A 25198-nucleotide genomic window follows, 5' to 3' on the forward strand; every position below is an offset into this window, starting at 1 on the left:
TAGCATGCCATTAGCAGTATGCTAAAACATACGCTAGCACATGCTAGCGCTAGTCTTTAAAAAGGCAGAGAGCAATAACAAATGTACTCACGTTGCTTTTGATCAATCACAAATCCCTCAAAGTCCTCGTCTTCTGGATCCAAAACAAACTGGGCAACTCCATCAAACACATCAGGCTCCGTCTCATTGTCCGTCCAGTCTCGTTGACGTGCGCTCCTCGGAAATCAAAGTTCCTTCCTCGTTGAACGTCACCGTCCCCTCTCGCTCTCTCTCTCCCTCCCCTCGCTGATCACGTCTTCTTTGCATATTAGTGTCAATCAAACAATTAACTTGAAGTGGCTCGTTAAGCTCTAAAACAAGCAAAAAAGAAAAAAAAACACAAGAGGACACATGCTCACTGAACATGCACGCTTTCAACTTGATGGCAGAAGTTCCGCCCTTCTTTTCATGCATCCTTCCGCCGATGGCCTCATTCACAGTGCAAAATAGATCCCAAAAGATATCAATGTGAAAATAAATCAATTTGTCGATTTAGCGCGCGGGGTGCCTCAGCTCTCTGAAAAACTTCGGAGAACTTAGACAAACACACGAGACGCTCGTGACCCTCGACGGGAATGCGCAACCGAGGGGCAGAAGGGTGGAAGTGCAAGCAACGGAAGTCCGGAAGTCGGACGTCCGGTCTCCTCCCATAGCAGGACAGTATAATCAAGGCATTGATCCCATCAGTCACAGTTTGCACTTGAAAATGTTTGACTTTTTTTGGTGAAAGCTGACCGGCTCCTTCTCCTGAAATTCATCCCCACAAGGGCCATTGTGAGTGTCGTGACGGCGTCGAGGGCGTGGCCTGTGACCGTTGTAAACCTCTGCATTGGAACCTTCTCGATGGCTGCACGCGTAAGTCTTTACATCTTAATGGAAGGCCTCAAGTCCCACTCGTTGCCTGACGAATGCGTACGTGCTCGTCTTTGCTCATGCATGGCTTCCTTTGCAGAGTGTGAGTGTAACGTTGCCGGAGCGCTGAGCGGTGTCGCCGAATGCGCGCAGGTGAGGAAGTCACGCGATCGCTGCACGGTTGCCGTTATTTCTGTGCGACATTTTTCTGGATGTGTTGGCCAATTTCTTAATTGTGCAACGGCAGGACAGCGGCCAGTGTCACTGTAAGCCAAACTCCTGCAGCAGCACCTGTGACACCTGCAAAGATGGCTTCTACAACTTGCAGCAGCACAGCTACTTTGGCTGTCAGGGTGAGTCATTGTGTTCTCCCGCTTCAGAGCGGCTGTTGACGTTGTACTTATTTCCTGTTTTGTAATGCTTCTTCATGATTTGATTGTATTTTTTCCTCCTTACATGCAGGGTGCCAGTGTGATATCGGTGGCTCTGAGGGTCAAGCCTGTGACGAGCGGAGCGGCGGCTGTCAATGTAGACCAAATGTGCACGGACCCAAGTGCGACTCGTGAGTCCAAAACCACTTCAGCTCGCAAACGCAAACTTCACAAATCACAGCGCAGCACGGAACAGCAGCCTCGCTTGTGTGCAGAGCCGCTGTGAATCATTATTTTCCTGACCTTCACTACCTCAAGTTCGAGGCGGAAGAGGGCAGCACGTTGGATGGGCGGCCGGTGCGCTTTGGCTATGACCCTGCCGAATTGCCTGGCTTCAGCTGGAGGGGTTATGCTCAAATGTCCGCCATCCAGGTCAGGATTGGGAAGTTGTGTTCTCTCTAGCCCGCCTCTTCACCATTGCCTGCTTGACACGTGTTAATATCACCCTGCTGTGTTTGTCTTTAGTTACTTTGAAAGTTTCTGATGTTGTGAATGTACCCTGAATGCACCATTTTGCTTGCGTAGCATTATCAATCAATCAATCAATCAACTTTATTTATATAGCACCTTTCATACATTCAAAATGCAACTCAAAGTGATGGACATCCATAATACAATAAAAAAAAAGAAAAAGGAAAAAGTCCCGCCCCCCCTACCACATCCCCATGATCGTACCCACAGACACACCCAAAACCCAACAAACACATGAAAACCACAACATGGCGGGGCACAGAAGTACCCTGTAAGGAAAGGCACCCTGGAGGAGTTCATCCACAGTGAGATGGATGAAGACCAGCCATCCCTCTCACTGTGGAGGCTCCCCCATGAGGAAACACTGGAGCTAAAAGATTAATAACTACCAAATAAAAACATGTAAACACTAAAAGAAAACAGTTAAACACGATAGAACAAATAAATAAATAAAAACAAAGTTACAAAACAATATAGATTAAAACAGTTAAATAAATAATAGGGGATAAAAAGAAAAAAAAAGAAAAAAGATCAATCAAATTGCCAAACTAAAAAAGTAAGTTAGCAACTAGCAAGTGTGTAGCGTATGTTGTTTTGGTTATTCTGTTGTCCGTAAGCGTCCTTTAAGCTGTTTAATGACACCGCAGTTGGAGTTAACTGTAAAGCTAAATACACAACGTTATGATTTACATCCACTGTATATTTAAATACAAAACATGCTTTGTTGTTCAAACATCCTGGTTAGCCTGGCGGTAACGGGAAGTTAGCAAATGCTAACAGGAAGCTAGCATCGACTTCGGGAGTGTTTTTCCTTCAAATAATGAATGTCCACACACGGACGGAGTTACATCAACGCTGAGTAGTCTCACCGGGACTCAATCCCAGAGTTAATAGATCGCCCCAGTGGAGCCCCGATTCGTCGAGTTACCATGGCAACGGGGAAGCCGAGCGAGGCACCGCCCTCTGCTTCCGCATTGGTTTTTTTTATTGTTTTTTTGGCCCAAACACATTAACTTACAACCATCGTTGTATTACGAAGTTCATGTCTTTTCTCCTCTTTGCTTCATCCACTTGCGGCGCCTGATATTTGGCGGGCGCGTGCACAGTCCAAGGTGCTGGTGCCGGTGTGGGTGGGCTCTCCGGACCTCTTCCGCATGGTGCTGCGCTACACCAACACGGCAGGCGAAGACGTCCGAGGTCGGGTGTCTGTGCTGGAGGACGATGGGAAAAACTTCTGCGCCAACTGTGAGTGCTGCTGGTGGCCAGCTACAGTTTCCTCCTCCTCGTCTTCCTCAGCTTCATGCCGCCAGTTCGACTGGCCAGATCTTAGCGCACAAACTTTAACTCATTCACTCGCCGCCATTTTCACAGAAGCAGTCCCGTTCGCTCCCGGCTGTTTTACTGGATTTTGACTGATTTTGCAAGGCCCACAGAATATTGTGTTCAATTGCTATAAAAGCATAGAACCTATCAAAAGAAAGATTACAATCTCTTCTTTCATCAGGAAAAAAAGGATGTTCCTATCTGTTTTCGTTTTGCAGCAATTAGCATTATAAGAGAGCTAAGTTTCATCAGTTTTCACAAATCTATTCAAACTTGTAAGTAATTGAGCTTTTTTTTTCTACATGGCCCTGGTTGATCTTCTTTGCTCTGCTGCCACCTGCTGGCCGTTTGTGTAACAACTACCATTTCTGCAACTGTTCTTTGCAGTTGAGAGGTTGCATCAAAGCCTTCTGTATGCTCTAGCATAAAACAAAAAACAAAAAAACGTATAAATACGTCTTTGGGACACTTAGAACCTAAAAAAAAACGTATTTATAGTATTCTCTTCTTGAGTACTCACTGATACCTTTCTGCTTCTTCTTCCTCAAACACGTTGTAATACAAGTGTTAATGTAAGTGAAAAACTATGACAAAGATGATGATGATGATGATGATGATCTTCTAGGTACTGAGCAGTCCAAGCAGATTGTGTTCGCTCCCAGCACGGAGCCAAGCTTCATCAGCATTCCCCAGAGCAACTTCATGGAACCTTTTGTTCTCAATCCTGGAGCTTGGAATGTGCTCATCGAGGCTGAAGGAATTTTTCTGGTGAGAATCATTTGTCAGTATGCCACTCGTGTGTGTGTGTGTGTGTAATAATGACATAATAACCTTCTTATTATTCTGCTCAGGATTTTTTGGTCCTTCTGCCCAGCGCCTACTATGAGGCGCCCATCTTGCAAATGCATATCACAGACCCGTGCATGATCAACGCTCCATCGGACACCAGCCTCAAGTAAAAATGTTTTTATTTTGTATTTTTTGCTACAAAATATACTTATCTCGTTCGTGTCCCCGCAGCTGTCTCCAATACACGTATTTGTCTCTGGACTCGTTCCCCTCCGTGTCGGGCAATGATGCATTTTGTCGCCATGACAACCACCTGCCACGCCCCTGCCCCACCGCAAGGGTCACGCCTCGCCATCCTGACATGGCCGCCTGCAGAGGCTCCGACGTAAGAGCATGAAACGTCGCCGTCTGTCTCTTGCATTTTCGCCACAGAACTTCATATTAAAAGTAGTGCTGTCTAACGATTGCAGTTTTTTTTTTTAATCACTTTTTAATTTTGATTAATCACGATTAATCAGCTAAATTACTTGCGTATTCGCTTAATATGAAATAAATACAAAATACCGTAATATTTTGACATTAACGCATTTTATGATCGGAATGTCATTTAAACGCATGTTTGCAATCGCATGCGTGCGTGCATTGCTCAAAACGTAACAGCATCATATCAATTGGCTGCAATTCAGCAATTATTAATTAATTGATGATGATGATGATGATGAAGATATATTACAGACTCGAAGTCCAAACACAAACAGACCATTAAAAAATAAAAGCAAAAATACATACAAAACAATATACACTAAGAAGCATTACATAAAAGACAACGGTACCAATGTTTCCAGAACCGGGACTGATATCGTATAGAACTTAGACCAGGGGTGTCAAACATACGGCCCGCGGGCCGGATCGGGCCTGCAAAGGGGTTTAATCCGGCCCGCGACGCGAGACGACTTTGTAAAGTAAACAAAAAATTGTGTTGTCGGACCAATTAATCAACCAGCCACAATCAAATATATACATCTGTAATTTCCCAAGCAGTCCTCAGATGAGTAATGTAAGTTGTACACGGAATCTCCGTGGAAGTCATTATTTTACACACATCTTAAAGTTATGGTTTGTTTTAATTTGTAATTTTTTATTTTTTTTAAATCATAGACCAACATAAACGTGTTAAATACGACACAAATACATATGACAAGGATTAACGTCCTTATAACTTCATTAACTGTGCCACACAATGCATTCTGGGAGCTATATATATATGTGTGTACATGTGTCATTCATTGTGGGGGTGAGGCGGTGGGTGGTGGCCTCTCCTAATGTGGGCTAAAGCGTGCTTAGTACATGACCTGTACGTGGCCTGTTGGCTGATTCATCTCTAATCGGTATTAGCCATAACAGTTGGGCCACAATATAGACATTAAATATGGCATAACGTAAATATGATCTCCAACATTATACTGTATGTGAATTGCTGGTAATGGAACATTTGTCCAAACTTGTGTCAGCAGATCAGCGTGGAGATGCGAGCAAACGTGAAGGCTCGGGACGTCTACGTGCTGGTGGTGGAGTATGCCAACGTGGAGGAGTCGCCGCAAACGCTCACCGTCACCTTCAACTTGCCAGGAGCCCAAAACCGACAACACAGCGTTACTCTGTTACACTGTGCCTTCAGGTGAACCCGCAAGAGACCGTTGGCCATAAAGTTGGAACGTCGTCTTCGTCACTGTTTGGTGTTTGTGCAGCTTCCTGTGCCGAGCGGTCGCTGTCGACGACAACAAGCGAGCGGCGCTCTTCTCTCTGCAAGGTGACGCGGAGGCCCAGCTGTCCGCTGAGAGTGCCAACTTCTTCTTGGTACGCGTGCCAACGCTGTCATATTATTTGTTGATGAGGTTGTTCGCAAGCACACATGCAAAAAAAGCTAAGCGGTGGCAGAATGATGTGCGACTAACTGTGAAACGGGAATAATGTGCTGTGGTCTGACGAGTCCTCATTTCCTGTTTGTGGAACTCATGGACGTTGTGTCCTCTGGGCCAAAGAGGAAAAGGACCATCCGGATTGTTATCGCCGCTAATATTTTGTTGCTACAGTGTTGACGCAATTGGATCAAATAGCCATTTTGTGATATATTGTAACATCGCAGGTCAATTTACTTTAACTCATTCACTCGCCGCCATTTTCACATTTCGCAATCCCGTTCGCTCCCGGCTGTTTTACTGGATTTGGACTGATTTTGCAAGGCCCACAGAATATTGTGTTCTATTGCTATCACAGCATGGAACCTGCCAAAAGAAAGATCTCTTCTTTCATCAGGAAGAAAAAGTATGTTTCTGTCGGTTTCCGTTTTGCAGCAATTAGCATTAAAGGAGAGCTAAGTTTTATCAGTTTTCACAAATCTATTTAAAATTGTAAGTAATTGAGCTTTTTTTCTAGATGGCCCTGTTTGATCTCCTTTCCACTGCTGCCACCTGCTGGCCGTTTGTGTAATAACTACCATTACTGCAACCGTTCTTTGCAGTTGAGAGGCTGCATCAAAGCCTTATGTATGCTCTAGCATAAAAAAACAAACAAACAAAAAAAAAAAAACGTATAAATACGTCTTTGGGACACAAATACAAAAAACGTATTTCCACGTTTATTGGAAGCAAATGAGTTAATATACAGTTAATCTCTGATTTATTAGCTTTTTTTTTTATCAATTACATTTTGATGTCAATTATTTTCAATTTCATGTCTTAACCTAATTGGGTGCAGGCACAAGTGTTAATTGAATGTTGTTGTCCTCCTGTTGTAGCACAAAATCTACCTGGTTCCTCAAGATCACTTCTCCATGGAGTATGTGGATCCTAAAGTCCTTTGTATCAGCACTCATGGACACTTCTCCCAGGACAGGTGCAATCGACTTCATCGTCGCCATCTAACGACGCGGTGACCCGCACTCACACCAGCCTTTCTCTCCCCCTTTGCAGCTCCTCCTGCGTCCCCTCACGCTTCCGGATGCCGTCCAACTCTTTGGTCCTGAAGGAAGGTCAGAGCTCCAGCATTCAAGAGCCCATCTTGGCCTCCCACGCCACCGCTGCCCCCCTGCCCAGTCCGCAGAGAGACCCGTCTGCCCGGGCGGCGGCAGCGGCAGCGGCAGCGGCAGAGCTTCCCCCACACGCAGTGGACAACGGCGACCACGTCAGACTGGACTCACTGCAGGTAAATTTATATCGAGCCACACCAGCGATGCAGCAACTCTGTGCCCCGTTTACACTTTGTACTTCCTCTTACCCAGAATGCAGCAGTGTACTCTACTCATGTGCATACACTGGGACGCTACGTCTTCATCCTCCACTATCATCAACCTCTGCATCCCACGTACCCCGTCCAGGTCTACATCAACGGCGGGCACATCTGGAAAGGTAAGACGCTATCAACTAGGGCTGTTCGATTTTTGCCGAACAAGAAAATCCCCCTTTCAGATGCACACACGACAATTTATTTCCTCATTCGTTCAGTCCGCTGCGGCGACTTTTTGCGTAAATACGACTGTAGTCTATAGCGTAAAGTCCACTTTTGTCACGAATAGGGATGTTCGATACCACTTTTTTTCAGACCGATACCGATACCAATACTCAGACCCTCAGTACTCACCGATACCGATGCCAACTGTCGATACCAGTAGTGCATTTTGACAAATAAAAAAAAATCACTAAAAGATATTTTTAAACAAATATATTTCCTTTCATTTTGACAAAAAAAACTAGGGATGTTCGATACCACTTTTTTTCAGACCGATACCGATACTCAGACCCTCAGTACTCACCGATACCAACTGCCGATACCAGTAGTACATTTTGACAAATAAAGAAAATCACTAAAAGATATTTTTAAACAAACATATTTCCTTTAATTTTGACCAAAAAAAAAAAACAGCACAGTCACTCTTCAATAGTCTTAACGCTCAAAATAAAACACAAAAATGCTCTTTTAGTTTAAGATTCACAATTTTGAAGCATTTCCAAACCGGTGAAGTTTTGGTGAAAAACTGCCGCAAGCTAGCGCCACTTACAGGCAAGGAGGACTCACTTAACGTCTTCCCCCTCTGCCATCGCTCGCTTGTACTCGTCTGCGTCACGAGTACTCGAGTACTTGAAAAAAGGCTGGTATCGGCCCGATACCGATACCTGGTATCGGTACTCGCCCATCCCTACTATTTATGGTAAACCGTATACAGTACAGTTTATGTTGTAAAATAGTAAAAAAAAAAAATAAATAAAAAAAACTTGGAATGGATTAAAATTATTTACATTAATTATAATGGGAAAAATTGTTTTGGATTTCGAACAAATCGGTTTTAGAACAGCCTTCTGGAACGGATTATGTTCGAAAACCGAGGTTTGACTGTAAAAAAAACAATCCTCAGTAGAACGTCTTTTCTATGAACCATTCCTGGCTCTCATCCCCAATGTGCCAGTCGATGGATCGTTTTTGTTGACGTTTCGACTTTCTTCTGTGACTGCATCAGGCCATGCCAACGCGTCCTTCTGCCCGCACGCATATGGCTGTCGAAATGTGCTGGTCTCAGAGAATCAGATCATCCTGGATGTGAGTGACCACAAGCTCTTCCTCACTGTGCAGGTTCCTGCAGACAAAACACTGTGGCTGGTGAGTTGCGATTGTAACACTTGGATCCAAACAATGCAACACAACTTAGGAACCCTACTGAGTTAGAAATCCAATTCCAATGCCTATGTTTCACTAATTCTTTGGTCAGCAAAGTAGCATGAACCATGTCGTCATCTTCCTTATTAACTCATTCACTCGCCGCCATTTTCACATTTCGCAATCCCGTTCGCTCCCGGCTGTTTTACTGGATTTTGACTGATTTTGCAAGGCCCACAGAATATTGTGTTCTTTTGCTATAAAAGCATGGAACCTATCAAAAGAAAGATTAAAGTCTCTTCTTTCATCAGGAAAAAAAAGTATGTTTCTATCTGTTTCCGTTTTGCAGCAATTAGCATTAGAAGAGAGCTAAGTTTCATCAGTTTTCACAAATCTATTTAAAATTGTAAGTAATTGAGCTTTTTTTCTACATGGCCCTGGTTGATCTCCTTTGCTCTGCTGCCACCTGCTGGCCGTTTGTGTAATAACTACCATTTCTGCAACCGTTCTTTGCAGTTGAGAGGCTGCATCAAAGCCTTCTGTATGCTCTAGCATAAAAAAACAACAACAACAAAAAAACGTATAAATACGTCTTTGGGACACTTAGCACATAAAAAAACGTATTTATACGTTATTGGGAGCAAATGAGTTAAACATCCTACACGCTTTTACCTTCCCTCCCATGCAGCCCCATCTCAGCGTGGTCTTTCCCGGATGTCTTTTTCCGTGTCTTTGCAGGACTACGTGCTCGTTGTGCCTGAGTCCAGCTACAGCTCCAGCTACCTGAGCGAAGAGCCTCTGGACAAGTCCTATGACTTCATTAGCACCTGCGGCCTGAACAGCTTCTTCATCAGGTGAGTAGCCGAGCGCTCCTAGCCTTACTACCTATCTCTTCGAAGTAAGTAAAGGGGCTTTACATTTTTTTAGTGAAGGTTATCTTCACTCATTTGTGCAAAAATTCAAACAATTGGTGATTGATGAAGGCTACGTTTCACAGTAAGTTTTTTTTGGGAGAAAGATGCCTCGATATCGTACCTGAAGTTTCCATCAAGTTTTGGAATTTATTGAAAAGAATCACCCAGAAAAAAAGTGTTCACCATTCGGGCGATCGCTCACTATGATGATGTTTGCCTTTGACATTTTCGAAGGATTGTTAAAAAAAAAAAAAAAAAAACAAGGGCTCTACGTGGAGGAGTGGAACCGTCAATTGCCTTCGGGAGATGATGTACGGCTTACATGATGTAAGCATGAGTGAGTGAACTATAAATAAAAAAATAAATAAAATAAAAATAAACAAGATTGTTAAAAAAACAAACATCCTTGGATCAGTTCTTTACAAAACACCAGGCAAAAAAAAAAAAACACTTTGAGAGAGAACATGAACCAAAACGAGGGCAAAAAACGAAGAGGACAGCAGTTAAAAAAAAAGTTAAAAATTCTTTACTCTATTCTTTGTTTTTCACATTACGCACAACTCTCATTTATTGTGCAATAATCTAATTGTAACATGTATTTGTTTCAAGTTTTGATGCATTTTTATGCTTTATAAAACATTTATGCCTGAATTTTGGGAGGCTTGGAACGGATTAGGGCATTTACATGGAAAATGCGTCTCTACTTACAACATTTTTATTCTTTACTCTATTCTTTGTTTTTTACATTATGCACAACTCTCATTTATTGTGCAATAATCTAATTGTAACATGTATTTGTTACATGTTTTGATGCATTTTTATGCTTTATAAAACATTTATGTCTGAATTTTGGGAGGCTTGGAACGGATTAGGGCATTTACATGGAAAATGCGTCTCTACTTACAAAATGTTCTACTTAAGAACTTTCTTCCAGAACCAATTCATTTCATAAGTAAGAGGTACCACTATATTTAGGATACATCCGCAAATGAAGTCAGTTCTGATTTTTGCAACGACTGCTGCCTCCTTCCCTCCCTACAGTCCATCCAGCGCATCGACCTTTTGCCTCCGCGCCGCCACGTCGCTGTCGGCCTTTGTCAACAACGGCGCGCTGCCGTGCGAGTGTCATGAGGTTGGCGCCGAGAGCGACGCCTGCGAACCGTTTGGTGGCCAGTGCCGCTGCAAGCCCAACGTGATCGGCCGGGACTGCTCCATGTGCGCCACGGGGTACTGGGGTTTCCCCGATTGCAGACGTGAGTGAATGTTAGGGCTGTATTACAATTTATGTGAAGTGAAAGTGGAGTTCAAATCACAATAAAATCATTATGGCGAAGCGAAGTAGATTGGGCGGAGCCTTAAACAAGGAGTCACATATTGCGGAGTGACCGAATGGGAACAGCAAATGCTTGCTAAAGATGCCGTCCTGGCTTGCACAACATGAGATCATTTTTATTTTAATACCGCTTTTATGGTGAGCAAGTCGAAATGGTCTCAGCAGCTAAGTCTTAATTTTCCACATGGACAGGACAATGTACAAACCTCAATTCCAATGAAGTTGGGTTATTATGTAAAATGTTTATACGCACGTGCACGTGCACACGCGCACTCATGAAAAACACTCAACCGCAATAATTTCATTTTATGCTCTTTTATTTAATTGTAAACGTGTCAATTAACTCATTTGCTCCCAATAACGTATAAATACGTTTTTTTTCTATGTTTTAAGTGTCCCCAAAGACGTATTTATACGTTTTTTTGTTGTTGTTTTTTTTATGCTAGAGCATACAGAAGGCTTTGATGCAGCCTCTCAACTGCAAAGAACGGTTGCAGAAATGGTAGCTATTACACAAACAGCCAGCAGGTGGCAGCAGAGCAAAGGAGATCAACCAGGGCCATGTAGAAAAAAAGCTCAATTACAATTTTAAATAGATTTGTGAAAACTGATGAAACTTAGCTCTCTTCTAATGCTAATTGCTGCAAAACGGAAACAGATAGAAACATACTTTTTTTCCTGATGAAGGAAGAGACTTTAATCTTTCTTTTGATAGGTTCTATGCTTTTATAGCAATTGAACACAATATTCTGTGGGCCTTGCAAAATCAGTCCAAATCCAGTAAAACAGCCGGGAGCGAACGGGACTGCTTCTGTGAAAATGGCGGCGAGCGAATGAGTTAATATACAAAAACTTACATTTCTTAAATAATTCAGATCATTTTTAGTCTATTGTTCAAATATTTTTCATTACTTTCTTTTTTGTGTGCAAATATTTAATTGTTAAATCTTTCAAGGAAGGAGTCCCCATCACTAGTTATGAATACAACGATTTTCACTTCATTTCCTTCCATCAATGTGAAAATAAATCAATTTGTCGATGGGAAATCCTCCCACACAGAAAGAGAAAAAGATCAAATATTCTCTCGTAAATGCTTGTTACGGTTCAGGATGAAAAATTCACATATTAGCCGCATCATCGTATAAGCCGCAGGGTTGAAAGCGTGTGAAAAAACAGTCGCGGCAATGACGGTAGTCCTTATTTAGAGACCGTCACCTGATTGGTCACTTGTGTTGTTCTCCGTGTTAGAGTGCAACTGTGGCGCCAGGCTGTGTGAGCCGTTGTCGGGCGAATGCATCTGCCCACCGCGGACCCTCCTGCCCGAGTGCACCCAGTGCGAGCCTCAGACGTTTGGCTGCCACCCGGTGGTCGGCTGTGAGGTGTGCAACTGCTCCCAGCCCGGAATCGTGGCGCCCGACGTCAGTTGCGACAAACTCAGTGGACAGTGCAGGTGAGGATATGTGTGATACTTTTTTTTTTTTTTTTTTTTTAAATGCCCAACAAAAACACAAATTGTGGGACCAATTTGAGGCTCTAGCGCTGCTAGTGAATCTACTACTGAGTAGGGATGTAACAATATGAAAACATCACGATACGATATTATCACGATATGAAGGTCACGATACAATAATTATCACGATATTGTGGGGGGTTGGCGATATTTAAAAAAGAGATCACAATATTGTAAAAAAACGAAAACAACAACAAAAAAAGCACAATATTGTGCTTTTGTAACAGCAATGCATATAAACCACCTACAATCTCTAATAACAATATTGAGGCTCTTACTTGCTAATGCAAGCACACATTGATCGCTTCACAAGCAAATTAGGTTCCCCTTCATCTGACAATTAGCATACATTTTAAACATAGAAGGCCAAAACATCCCTCATGAAAATTAAATTGCACTAATAAACTAGCCACTAGAGGGTGCTAGAACTGCACAAATGGAAATCAACCAAACTTTTTTTAACAGATGTGTTCCTTTTAAATATTGTGAACACGACGACGATATTGTGGCAGTTTTAATATCGCGATATTGCGCTTATCGTTACATCCCGACGACTGAGTGGTCAGTCCCGCAACAGAGGAGGAAGTGCTAGCTGGAACAGAAGAGTTAGCATCTTTTTTTCTTTTTTTTTTAAATAAACCTATCTTTTCAATATTCAATTCTGAGGGTATTGAATCAATTGCCACTGCACTGTTCTGGTTGTCTAAGTTCGATGTTTTGCCTCTCATATGATAAGCCTTCATCAGTTTTTGTAACAAGGGTTAGGCTGAGTTGGTGACTTATTGTTACGTAACACATTTCAGATGCAAGAACAACGTGGTGGGTCGCCAATGTGACCGCTGCGCATCTGGTTTCCACGGCTACCCAAACTGTCAACCATGTGACTGTAATGAGGCAGGAACCGAGGAAGAAGTGTGCGACTCCTTCACAGGACAATGTCTGTGCAAGGTGAGCATGGATCAAAAGAGTCGATTCTTTCCATCGAAAGTTTTTATTTATTTATTTTTTTTTATTTTTTTTATTTTTTTTTTTTTTTTGCTGGCAGAACATTCTAATGAGGGCTGGGTATTACCGCCAACCTCACGATACGATACGTATCATGATACAGGGGTCATGATACGATACGTATCGCGATGCATATGTATCCCAATACTTGATCTTCACGTATCACGATATATTTCATCAATTTACTTCCATAACAGTCATATGTATACCGAAAGATTATGTTTGTTATGCTGACTGACAAAAATATTTTTGTTAGCAGCTCTTCTGGTTTTTCCACCAAGCGGCATGCATGGTTTAAATGTGCACGCACTGCAGAGCAAGGAGCAGCTTTCACAGACACACCGGGAAAATATATTAACTCATTTGCTCCAAATAACTTATAAATACGTTTTTTTTTTTTATGTTTTAAGTGTCCCAAAGATGTATTTGTCCGTTTTTTTTGTTTTTTTTTATGCTAGCATACAGAAGGCTTTGATGCAGCCTCTCAACTGCAAAGAACGGTTGCAGAAATGGTAGTTATTACACAAACGGCCAGCAGGTGGCAGCAGAGCAAAGGAGATCAACCAGGGCCATGTTGAAAAAAAAAGCTAAATTACTTACAATTTTAAATAGATTTGTGAAAACTGATGAAACTTAGCTCTCTTCTAATGCTAATTGCTGCAAAACGGAAACAGATAGAAACATACTTTTTTTCCTGATGAAAGAAGAGACTTTAATCTTTCTTTTGGTAGGTTCCATGCTTTTATAGCAATTGAACACAATATTCTGTGGGCCTTGCAAAATCTGTGAAAATTCAGTAGAACAGCCGGGAGCGAACGGGATTGCGAAATGTGAAAATGGCGGCGAGTGAATGAGTTAATATGCATGAGCCGATATGAGCAAAAATATCAAAGTATTAAAATTACAGCTCTAAAATGTGCTTATTTGAAATATTTGGGGAAATTAAAAACAGCATTTTTTTCGTGTAACACATTCTATTTCGTTTTTAAACAGAATATACGAAAATTGGTACATTAAGACACGTGCCATGTTTATAAGTAAATAAATGTTGATATTTTTCCTCTGCTTTAATTTTTCTTAGCAAGACACAGTGTCCAATCACTGGTGAGCTATTTTTGCATTAATTGATGTCAATTAACTTCAAAGACGCTGCTGGTTTTTATTTTTTTTTAGTACAATGTAAGCTGCAAAGGCAAACGTTAACTGCCTATTTAAAGTTAACGAGCAATATCGATTCTGACGCCTGCGTATCGATACGTGTATTGTAATGAGGCCCGCAACGATATATTGCCATATCGATTTTTTTGAGCACACACCTAATTCTAATATAAGTTGATCGCTGCACTAAGCTCTCATGTGGTGTCATACACGACACAGTGGTTTTATGCAACCTTAAAATAAAAAGTGGCTACACTTAATTTTGTATTCTAGTGACGAATGACGCAATGTGTCTCCCCGCACTGCCGCCATTAGGAGAACGTGCAGGGCTCTCGATGTGACCAGTGTAAAGTTGGTACATTCCACTTGGACCCAACCAACCCCAAAGGTTGCACCAGCTGCTTCTGCTTCCGTGCCACGGATCGCTGCCGGAGTTCAGACAAGAGACACAGCGAGGTAAGACCAAATTAAACGCCCTCCCCGTTTCGTGGGATTATTTATTATTATTATTATTATTATTATTATTATTATTATTATTATTGACATTTCCGCTGTGTTCTCCTTATTCCGAAAGATCATGAACATGGAAGGCTGGGTGCTCCTCAGTGCTGACAAAAAAGAAGTGCCCGTGAACGTGTATCCGGATCAGGACCTGGTGGAGGCCGACCTTAGCGACATTCCCGACGTGTACCAGGACCTTCACTGGTATGCGCCCAAGACCTACCTGGGAGACAAGGTGTCGTCGTACGGAGGTTACCTGAGATATCGTCTTCACTCGCAGACCATGAGAGGGGACGTCTTGTCTCCTCCCGCAGAACCTCCTCGACCTGACATCATCCTCAAGGTTCACGCACACACGCACACAACTGGTAGCTACTGTAGGAATCTGCAGCTCGGAAACAAGCGCGCCGTACGATTTGGCGCATGTATGCTAAAACAAATGCTAGCATGCATGCTAAAATCAAACTGTAGCATGTATGCTAAAACACGGTAGCAAGCATTCTACCATGCGTTTTAAAAGGGCAAGTGGAGCAAAATAGTGAGTTTCGTTGTACTTTATAATAGGGTTGGGCGGTAATACGGTAATAAGGTATCCCGCGGTGTCTAAAAATAGAAACGGTGTCACTTTAACTCTTTGACCGCCAAAAACATTTAATAACTTAGTAATTAGTAAAATCATGATGTATGCTGCCATAAACATTAAATGATGTCAACTAGGTTTTTTTTTGTTTTTTTTTGTTTTGTTTTTTATCAATGGGCAGTTCGCCGTCTTAAGTGCAGCACGTGCCGCCTGGTCAATGAGTTGTGGAATCAAAAACACTTACTATCTATGGCCAGCAGATGGCAGCGTTGTATCTCTTTTAAATGGGCTCGTCGCGTATGAAATTACAATTAAACATGATGAAATCTGATGAAATTGAACGTTTTCACGGATGATGTAAATGGTCAAAGCCTTTGTCATATTAAAAAAAAAATTGATAACGTGTGGCAGTAAAAGAGTTAAATACCGCCATTTAAAAGAAAAACTAATAATAAAATGATATAAATATATTTTTTGAGAGAAAATGTAAATGTGTACTTATTTTCAACTTAATGTAAATATTTACTTATAACTACTTTAAAAACTAATAGCAACAATTCATGTGACAGTCATGTGACAGCCCATAAACCGGAACAACTAAAGACAAGATGGAGCCAAGTCATTTTCACTCACAGTGGAGACTGGCCAACAGTAACATGCTTCAAATGATGTCTTGCAAAAGAGGTGTTGTCACTTAGTTCCAATATAAACTTCAATCCAGATTTTCATAGGTGTGCAAGACCGTCGTTACACTGGTCCGTCATTGACAGGTAACCAACCACCTTTGGGCGAAACGCTTCCACGTTTTCGGCGAGTACTGTGACGCGAATCCTCGAGAAAAATACATGGACTGACTAGAAGATCCTTTTCAAACCATGTTTTTTTTTTTTTGTGTGTTGAGGCTTTGTTTCATTATGCACACGCTGAAAATGTGGAAACTTGCTTAAAAGGAAGTGATACGTCAATGAGGGGCCAATGTCGCGTTCAATTTATTTGCAACATCCAACATGTTATGTGGTTGGATAGCTCGGTGGTTATGGTCGCCGCCTTGTGCTAAAGAAGACTCGAATATATGTGTGCGTGTGTCTGTAGGGCAACCAGATGACGTTGGTCTTCTTGGAGCGTGAATATTCTTCTCCCGCCGAGCCGCATTTGGGAATTGTGCACGTGGTTGAGGTAAAGCGGGCCTGGCCGTGCTCAATGCACATTTCAAAGTCCAAAGTGGGAATGCTGAAACGTTGATGTTGCCCGCTGCCTCTTTCAGGGAAGTTTCCGGCACGCCCAGACCGGCAACTCTGTCTCCAGAGAGGAGCTCATGATGGTTCTGGTGGCTTTGGAGTCGCTGCAGATCCGAGCCCTTCATTCCCAATCGGCACATTCGGTTTCGCTGCGCGGCGCCGTGCTGGAGGGCGCTGAGAGCTTGCCCACTGGTCGCCATGCCAACAATGTGGAGCTCTGCATGTGTCCTGCCAACTACCTGGGAGACTCCTGCCAGGTGAGGAGGGGTCCACGTCTTAAAGGGGCAGCATAGCTTTTTTTTTTTCTTTTTCTTTATTCCTTTATACTTCTTTGTGCACAGAAATGTGCTCCAGGTTTCTACAGAGATGCCATCGGACTCTTCCTGGGGAAATGCGTGCCCTGCAACTGTCACGGACATTCGGATCAGTGTTTGGATGGATCAGGAATCTGCGTGGTGAGTTCAAAGCAGTTCATAGGCACTTTGAAATCGTTGTTTATTGTGTGGTGAAAAGTAGAATGATCTCAGTTTTGGAGCTCAAATTGAATTAAGATGAAATATTTTTTCTGCTGAAAGTGGGGACTCTCTTTCATTCCCGTACAGCAGACAAACGAGATATATTTTGGAGCGGTTTTAAAAAAAAAAAAAAAACCTCGCGAGTGCACAACGCTGGCTGCTCGTGCGTTCCCATTCACCTGAACGTGAGCGACAGCGGCAGAGCTCTCCATTCAGAAATCGCTTCGTGAGCCGGTCGTGAGTCGCAATATTTCACCCGTGGCGGTCCATATTAAATTGCAAATATGGTTCACTTCAATGTTGGCGTGACTTGCCGCTCGTGAAACGTTGTGGCAGATCCGCACGCGCTGGGGAATGCAAGCTTGGCTTGGGCAAGCAATGGAGGCGGTGTAGTGTGGTTGCGTGCAGTGTGATGTGGCATGGACGCGTCCCTCGCGGGGCGAATGGAAAAGCGGCATAGCGAATTAAAAAAAAATAAGAATAAAGCTGTCTATTGCAGAATATTTTCTAAAACAAAATGAGAATGAGGAGGAGAATGATGACGATAAAGGAGGGCCAGCGGAAGCTGCCAAATCAAACGATACAAGCAGGGGAAGATCGGCCGAGGAGCAGGTGAAGAAAAAAAAACAACAACTGACTTTTACTGAGCTAAACAAAATAATGTTCACATGAGTTAAGTTATACGAAATTATTGACTTGTTTTGATAGCCACTGCTGTTGCAGGAAAACCTCGTGTTCCAATCAAATATTTTGCAACTATATCAAGTTGCGTATGCCTAAGGTCATACTGTACCTCCACAAAAAATGGTGCGACCAAATCCTGTGCCGTGTGACCAACTAAAAAATCTTACTCGCACCAGTGCTAGTAGTGGAAAAGTTAGTGTAGAGCCTTGACAGACGAGTGGACTTGCGACATAATACGAACGCACAGACACTACACCTCACAACAACTGAACTAAACCAAAATGGAGCCATTGCTCCAGAAGTCTCAACTGCCCTAAGTGCAACAATGATTGAATACTGGTCGAAGGAGTGGATTAACGAGCTATGGCAAATTCACCCTAATGGGTGAATGAGTAGTGGACTACAAAATGACTGGTCAGAATTATGTCCAAATTGCACTTAACAAAGGACAGCGGACTAAAAAGAAACAAATAAATTGTATGGGACCGGGTGCTGAACAAACAAACAAACAAATGAACGAGCCAGCCAGCCAGCCAGTCAGCCAGCCAGCCAGCCAGCCAGCCAGCCAGCTCAAGAGGACACAAACAGCCACCCAAGCTCCCCAAAATGGAAGCAACAGAATTCCTTTAGTAGAGGTGGCACACCTGAACCAAATAAGGCAATCAGGGCTCCTCCTTTACACGGATTGGTGGCCTGAACTGGGACAACGTGGGCCACCAATCAGGGTCAACGTGGGCTGTAGCGGTGACGTGTGCAGAGCGATGACATGAACCTCCGTTTACGACTGTCACCACACGGAAAAGCGAATCCAGAGAAATCTGCACATCTTCACTTTGTCCGGAGGTTGTAGAAATCTTCTTTTTGAATGAAAAAAAAAAAACCTTGGGGACGTATGGATGACGGGGCAAAACGGAGAAAAATGTCTCCCGTTTGCAAAACGGGACCCGAAGTTGATAGTTTTCCAGTGTTTTGTTCTCATCTGCTGTGCTGTGTTGTGTTGTGTTGTGTTGCGTGTGTTTGTGTGTGTCAGAATTGTCAACACAACACCGCCGGCGACCACTGTGAGAAATGCCGGGCTGGTTTCTCCAGCAACATGAGTGTGGACGGGCAGTCGTTCTCATGTTCCAGTTGTCCATGTCCGCTGAGAGCGCCATCCAACAAGTCCGTCCGACGCCAAACCTTCTCATTTCCCAGACCCCAACGTCAACACCAACTAACTAATGTTGTGATTTTGCAGTTTTGCTGTGGGTTGTATGGAGAAGAACGAGCACATGCATTGCTTGTGCATGCCTGGTTACGCCGGGCCACATTGTGAAAGGTAAGCCAACAAAACAAGTTGGCGTTAACTCTTTGACTGACACACGTTATCCAAAAAAAAAACCCCCAAAAAAACAACAACAGTGCCAGCCGAGTTTGAGCATTTTAACTCATCTTTCGAGGTAAACGGAATATTGTGTGCTTTTACTACTTTTGAACATGGTGGGTCCCAAATGAAAGATAGTGTTCCATTCTTTCATTAAAAAAAAAAAGTATGGTTCTACCTTATTTTGTTCTTTAGTAATCACTAGGGATGTAACGATAAGCGCAATATCGTGATATTAAAACTGCCACAATATCGTCGTCGTCATGTTCACGATATTTAAAAGCATCACATTTGTTAAAAAAAAAAAAGTCAGGTTGATTTCCATTTGTGCAGTTCTGGCACCCTCTTGTGGCTAGTTTTTAATGCAATTTAATTTTCATTAGGGATGTTTTGGCCCTTCTAGGTTTAAAATCTACGCTAATGGACAGGTGAAGGGGAACGACATATACCTGTGAAGCAAGTCAATGTGTGTATGCATGAACAACATGACATAATAAAAATAACAGTAATAATAATAATAATAATAATAATAATAACATTGATGCACAATATTGTGCTTTTTTTAGTATGAGCTCACTTTTTTAAATTTTTTTTTATAATATTGTGATTTTGTTTAAATATCGCCAACCTCTCCACAATATCATAATTATTAGGGATGTTCAATACCACTTTTTTTCCAGACCAATACAGATACTCAGACTCTCAGTACTCACCGATACCGATACCAACTGCCGATACCAGGAGTACATTTTGACAAATAAAAAAAATCACTAAAAGATATTTTTAAACAAATATATTTCCTTTAATGTTGACAAAAAAAACAGCACAGTCACTCTTCAATAGTCTTAACGCTCAAAATAAAACACAAAAATGCTCTTTTAGTTTAAGATTCACAATTTTGAAGCATTTCCAAACCGGTGAAGTTTTGGTGAAAAAACTGCTGCAAGCTACGAGTACTCGAGTCACGAGTGCTCGAGTACTTGAAAAAAGGCTGGTATAGGCCCGATACCGATACTTGGAATCGGTACTCGCCCATCCCTAATAATTATCGTATCGTGAGCTTCATATCGTGATAATATCGCATTGTGACGTTTGGATATCGTTACATCCCGAATATTTTCACCGCATTTAAATGCAATCATTACTCCATTTTTTTATTGTCCGAAATTCACTCCAACTGTTACATTCGTGTAATCATGTCATGTCTGGAGTGAGATCACAAGGATGATGTAGTAGAAAGATGACGACTGTTGTTGTGTATCTGTCTCTGATGAGTTTTGACTATCATTGTGTTTATCATTATCTCAGATTAGTCATTAAATGTAGCCGCAACTCAAAAAAGTGAGCTGACTGATGACTAGCTAGCTTCATTTAGCTTAGCATGCCCATGCAGAACTCTGTCATTAACTCATTCACTCGCCGCCATTTTCACAGAAGCAGTCCCTTTCGCTCCCGACTGTTTTACTGAATTTTGACTGAATTTGCAAGGCCCACAGAAAATTGTGTTCAATTGCTATAAAAGCATAGAACATATCAAAAGAAAGATTAAAAAAAAGTATGTTTCTATCTGTTTCCGTTTTGCAGCAATTAGCATTAGAAGAGAGCTAAGTTTCATCAGTTTTCACAAATCTATTTAAAATTGTAAGTAATTGAGCTTTTTTTCTAGATGGCCCTGGTTGATCTCCTTTGCTCTGCTGCCACCTGCTGGCCGTTTGTGTAATAACTACCATTTCTGCAACCGTTCTTTGCAGTTGAGAGGCTGCATTCAAGCCTTCTGTATGCTCTAGCATAAAAAAACAAAAACAAAAAAAAACGTATAAATACGTCTTTGGGACACTTAAAACATAAAAAAAAAAAAGTATTTACACGTTATTGGGAGCAAATGAGTTAACAGCGGCCTCTTGGCAGGTGCGCCCCCGGCTACTACGGCAACCCAATGGTGCTGGGCAGCACATGCCAGCCGTGCAATTGCAACGGCAATACGGACCCCAACATGCTGTTCACCGACTGCCACCCACTGACGGGCGAGTGCCTGAGCTGCATGCACAACACGTCCGGGCCTCGGTGCAACCAGTGTGCTCCTGGTTACCATGGCGATGCCATCTCTGCCAAAAACTGCACCAGTACGTATGAGTGATTGGGAAAGTGGGTGGGGGTTCTTTATCAGCAAGCCACTTAGACATGTTTTTGTTATTGCACAGAATGCAGTTGTTCGCCATGTGGTACCGAGTCATGTGACCCGCACACCGGGCAGTGCCGCTGCAAACCCGGAGTGAGTGGACCTCACTGCCGCCACTGTCAGGTTTGTTGACAACACACCAAAAAAAAATAAAAAATAGGTCTTAGACATTTGGTTCCTCTCAAAAATTTACTGAAGTCAAATTTAAAGATCTCCTGAAATGAGCTTTGCAGCAATGACACCAACCATCCTCTGGACGGCCTCATACTGTATCAAAAGAAATGTTCACGAAATTGTACCTTGTTGTAGAGTTGCAGTCTCCACGAGGAAGGTCTACTGTTAGCCTAGCATCAAATGAGCGGATTTTTTAGTGGGCGTGGCCAAGGCGCGCCAGACTTCCGTGTGTTTTTGACTACAAAATGAGTTGGGCGTGGCCAAGTCTCATCTTTTTCCGTGTGCTCCTGTTTACAAACAGTCTTCACGTCTGCACCTGAAGGAATATTAGCTCATTAGTTTCATTAGTTGGTATCGATCCCGGGATAAGTGAAAGATGTTCTGCTAATCCACGTTTGTATTGTCCCAAATTCCTGATGCAGTCGTCAATAAAATGTTTGCCACAAACTGTCATGGCTGCTAACCCTCCTCACGATGCACATTTTCCGGGGACAACTACTGGGATTGACACCCCCGAACCGGTCGAACCGTAAGTCCTAAAGGGAAAATGAATACATCCCCGAAACCGGGTCGACCTCGGCTTTCCAACGGCGTCCGTGCCGGCCCTCCACGACCCTCCGGGCCGGAGATACGGGACCGCGAAATTGGCCACCCCACTCGCGGGAACTAACACGTTTTGGGAGTTGCTTGGGCGTATTTAATGCATAAATAAAGTCGAACACAAGACTTTCTGTGGCAGAAGAAAAATGTTCAAAATGTTTTTGTTGTCCTCTGTGTAATCTGGTTCAGAGGAATTCCTATGTTTTTTTTTTTGCTGCCATGCTATCCTCGTGCTGCTGCTGCTGTTGGTTCGTGGGTTGGAAATTTCTGGTGAGGTGGGAGGGGTTGAAAATTGCGAGGGTGGAGCTGAGCTAGTGACATGTAAAACCGACCTGCTAGCTAAAACAGCCCATTTGAGAGTGCTATTTGACCTACCGTATTTTCCACACTATGAGGCGCACCTAAAAGCCTTCAATTTTTTCAAAAGTTGACCATGCGCCTTATAATCCAGTGCGCCTTATATATATGGATCAATATTGAGCCGCAACAGGTCTCGCTGTCAAGACGCTATCGGTGACCCTGCACGATCGGTGACGCGCATGCGCAGAAGATCCCGCCATCTTGGATCGCTAGCTAATACTAATACTTTACCACATAGAAAATAATAAAGCAGCTGTTTATTCGTTTTGGGAGTGAATGGAGTTGTCAGAAAGCTGGTTTGTAATCTATTCATAAAGTTTGACTGACCTATCTGACTTTTTTTGTTGACATTCCCTTTTGCGCAGCACCATCTAATGGACGCATAACGTAACCCCAGCCTCTACTGTAGCGCCTCATCTATGGAAAAAGTTTTAATATATGTCATTCATTGAAGGTGCGCCTTATAATGCGGTGCGCCTTATAGTGCGGAAAATACGGTAATTTGATACAAATGGCCATAGAAAAGGGAAACATGGGGGAGGGTTTCAAGATGGCGGAGTGATCAGACGTGCGTTGGGTAGCTCCCCCGAGTCGGTTATGAAAAATTGCTTGAAACACGAAACTCGACAACCAAAAGGCTAAAAATGAACAAGAATTAAGAGGAGGAAAAATACGAAATGGAACCCGAGCAAGAGGAAGACGTCGTCGAAGAGAACGTTAGCAAGCGAATGGAAATGGCTAACTTCACGGAGGAACTTAAGGCAGGGCTTTTCGCCATTAAAGAAGAAATAAAGGAACTCAGAAGATCTAGCCACATTCCGAGGAGAGATGAAAAAGGAAATCAATTCGATACGCGAAGAAATGGACCGCAAATGCTCCGAAAACAAGAGGGAGCTTAAGGCATATTTATGACCAAAATCCCCCCAAAAGTGAACATTTCATATGAGAGGGATCTAACTGGATCTCTTTTGTTTTTCAAAATCCAGTGTTTCAATTTGCATGTTGGGTTTTGTCGACGACACCAAATAAACAATCTCGTTCTTCCTGCCCCTCAGGACGGCTCCTTCGGCTTCGAGTCATGCGCCGGGTGTCGCCCGTGCGACTGTGGCGCCTCGGCAGCGCTGGTGCAGCAGCCTTGCGATCCCCGGAGCGGTCAGTGCAAGTGCCAGCCCGGAGTCAACGGACCCACCTGTCGCCAGTGTGCTCCCGGATTCTGGGACTACGGAGCTGACGGATGCAAGCGTGAGCGAGCGCCGACACAAAATGAGACGTGTGACTTGACATCCACTTGAAGGTACTGATGCTTGTGACTCGTTTGTGGTGTCAGAGTGCGACTGCAGGGGCGGTCAGTGCGACCCGCGGACCGGAGAGTGCCACTGTCGGGACGGTATGACGGGAAGGCAGTGTGAAATCTGTTCGCATCAACATAACGTTCCCGTTGTACACGGTCACGACCTGCGCTGCGAAGGTGACAATGCGGTTGTCAAGTACATCATTCAGAATTCGGTTTAACGCACACCGCTGAAACGCTCTCAGTCAGACTGCTGAAATGCTCTCACGCGCAAAAATGAAACATTGTTTGCTCACGCACACACTACTGAAATGCTGTCACATACTACTGAAAATACTGGTTTAGCATAATACTGAAATGCTCTCATGTGAAGTACTAAATCATTCTCACACATGACTGAAATGCTCTCACACTAAAGTACTGCCGAATCTTAAATCTCCACACATACTACTGAAATGCTGTCACATACCACTGAAATTACTAGCTTAGCATAGTACTGAAATGCTCTCATGTGAAGTACGAAATCATTCTCACACATGACTGAAATGCTCTCACACAAAAGTACTGCAGACTCTTAAATCTCCACACATACTACTGAAATGCTCTCACGTGCACTACTGAAAATACTAGCTTAGCATAGTGCTGAAATGCTCTCATGTAAAGTACTAAATCATTCTCACACATGACTGAAATGCTCTCACACAAAAGTACTGCAGACTCTTAAATCTCCACACATACTACTGAAATGCTGTCCCATACTACTGAAATTACTAGCTTAGCATAGTGCTGAAATGCTCTCATGTAAAGTACTAAATCATTCTCACACATGACTGAAATGCTCTCACACAAAAGTACTGCAGAATCTTAAATCTCCACACATACTACTGAAATGCTGTCACATATCACTGAAATTACTAGCTTAGCATAGTACTGAAATGCTCTCATGTGAAGTACTAAATCATTCTCATATATGACTGAAGTGCTCTCACATAAAGTACTGCAGAATCTTAAATCTCCACACATACTACTGAAATGCTCTCACGTGCACTACTGAAATAATCTTACACACATTTGGATTACTGAAACGATATTCTCTTACACATACCACTGAAATGCTCTCATGCAACAATTGAAAATGATTTGTTCACACACTAATAAATGCTCTCAGACAGTAGCGAAATTCATTCATATTCATTACTGAAATGCTGCCCACCTCTACACACACGCACCACTGAAAC

At 42.8% G+C, this 25198-nt stretch overlaps 1 protein-coding gene across 5 annotated transcripts in view; it reads left to right on the plus strand.

Annotated features, from left to right (window-relative positions):
* lama5 (laminin, alpha 5) overlaps positions 1 to 25198 on the plus strand; it is an 88785-nt gene that overhangs the window by 35769 nt on the left and 27818 nt on the right. For all 5 annotated transcript variants that reach the window (XR_013282232.1, XM_077512149.1, XM_077512150.1 and 2 more), the window contains exons 19-48: positions 807 to 894; positions 992 to 1044; positions 1139 to 1244; positions 1354 to 1453; positions 1538 to 1694; positions 2900 to 3038; positions 3742 to 3884; positions 3968 to 4071; positions 4137 to 4290; positions 5420 to 5583; positions 5654 to 5762; positions 6703 to 6800; positions 6878 to 7109; positions 7186 to 7312; positions 8419 to 8558; positions 9294 to 9409; positions 10511 to 10722; positions 12051 to 12252; positions 13116 to 13260; positions 14791 to 14931; positions 15050 to 15319; positions 16649 to 16732; positions 16821 to 17051; positions 17136 to 17249; positions 19024 to 19154; positions 19231 to 19311; positions 21265 to 21479; positions 21558 to 21658; positions 23725 to 23911; positions 23997 to 24137. Coding sequence is in view for 4 of the 5 variants with exons in the window: in XM_077512149.1 (XP_077368275.1) it covers positions 807 to 894; positions 992 to 1044; positions 1139 to 1244; positions 1354 to 1453; positions 1538 to 1694; positions 2900 to 3038; positions 3742 to 3884; positions 3968 to 4071; positions 4137 to 4290; positions 5420 to 5583; positions 5654 to 5762; positions 6703 to 6800; positions 6878 to 7109; positions 7186 to 7312; positions 8419 to 8558; positions 9294 to 9409; positions 10511 to 10722; positions 12051 to 12252; positions 13116 to 13260; positions 14791 to 14931; positions 15050 to 15319; positions 16649 to 16732; positions 16821 to 17051; positions 17136 to 17249; positions 19024 to 19154; positions 19231 to 19311; positions 21265 to 21479; positions 21558 to 21658; positions 23725 to 23911; positions 23997 to 24137 (4285 nt within the window). In the remaining variant the exon portion in view is untranslated. The remainder of the gene's footprint in view (positions 1 to 806; positions 895 to 991; positions 1045 to 1138; positions 1245 to 1353; positions 1454 to 1537; positions 1695 to 2899; positions 3039 to 3741; positions 3885 to 3967; positions 4072 to 4136; positions 4291 to 5419; positions 5584 to 5653; positions 5763 to 6702; positions 6801 to 6877; positions 7110 to 7185; positions 7313 to 8418; positions 8559 to 9293; positions 9410 to 10510; positions 10723 to 12050; positions 12253 to 13115; positions 13261 to 14790; positions 14932 to 15049; positions 15320 to 16648; positions 16733 to 16820; positions 17052 to 17135; positions 17250 to 19023; positions 19155 to 19230; positions 19312 to 21264; positions 21480 to 21557; positions 21659 to 23724; positions 23912 to 23996; positions 24138 to 25198) is intronic.

Source organism: Festucalex cinctus, chromosome 2 (assembly GCF_051991245.1).
Source record: "Festucalex cinctus isolate MCC-2025b chromosome 2, RoL_Fcin_1.0, whole genome shotgun sequence".
Classification (NCBI taxonomy): Eukaryota; Metazoa; Chordata; class Actinopteri; order Syngnathiformes; family Syngnathidae; genus Festucalex; species Festucalex cinctus.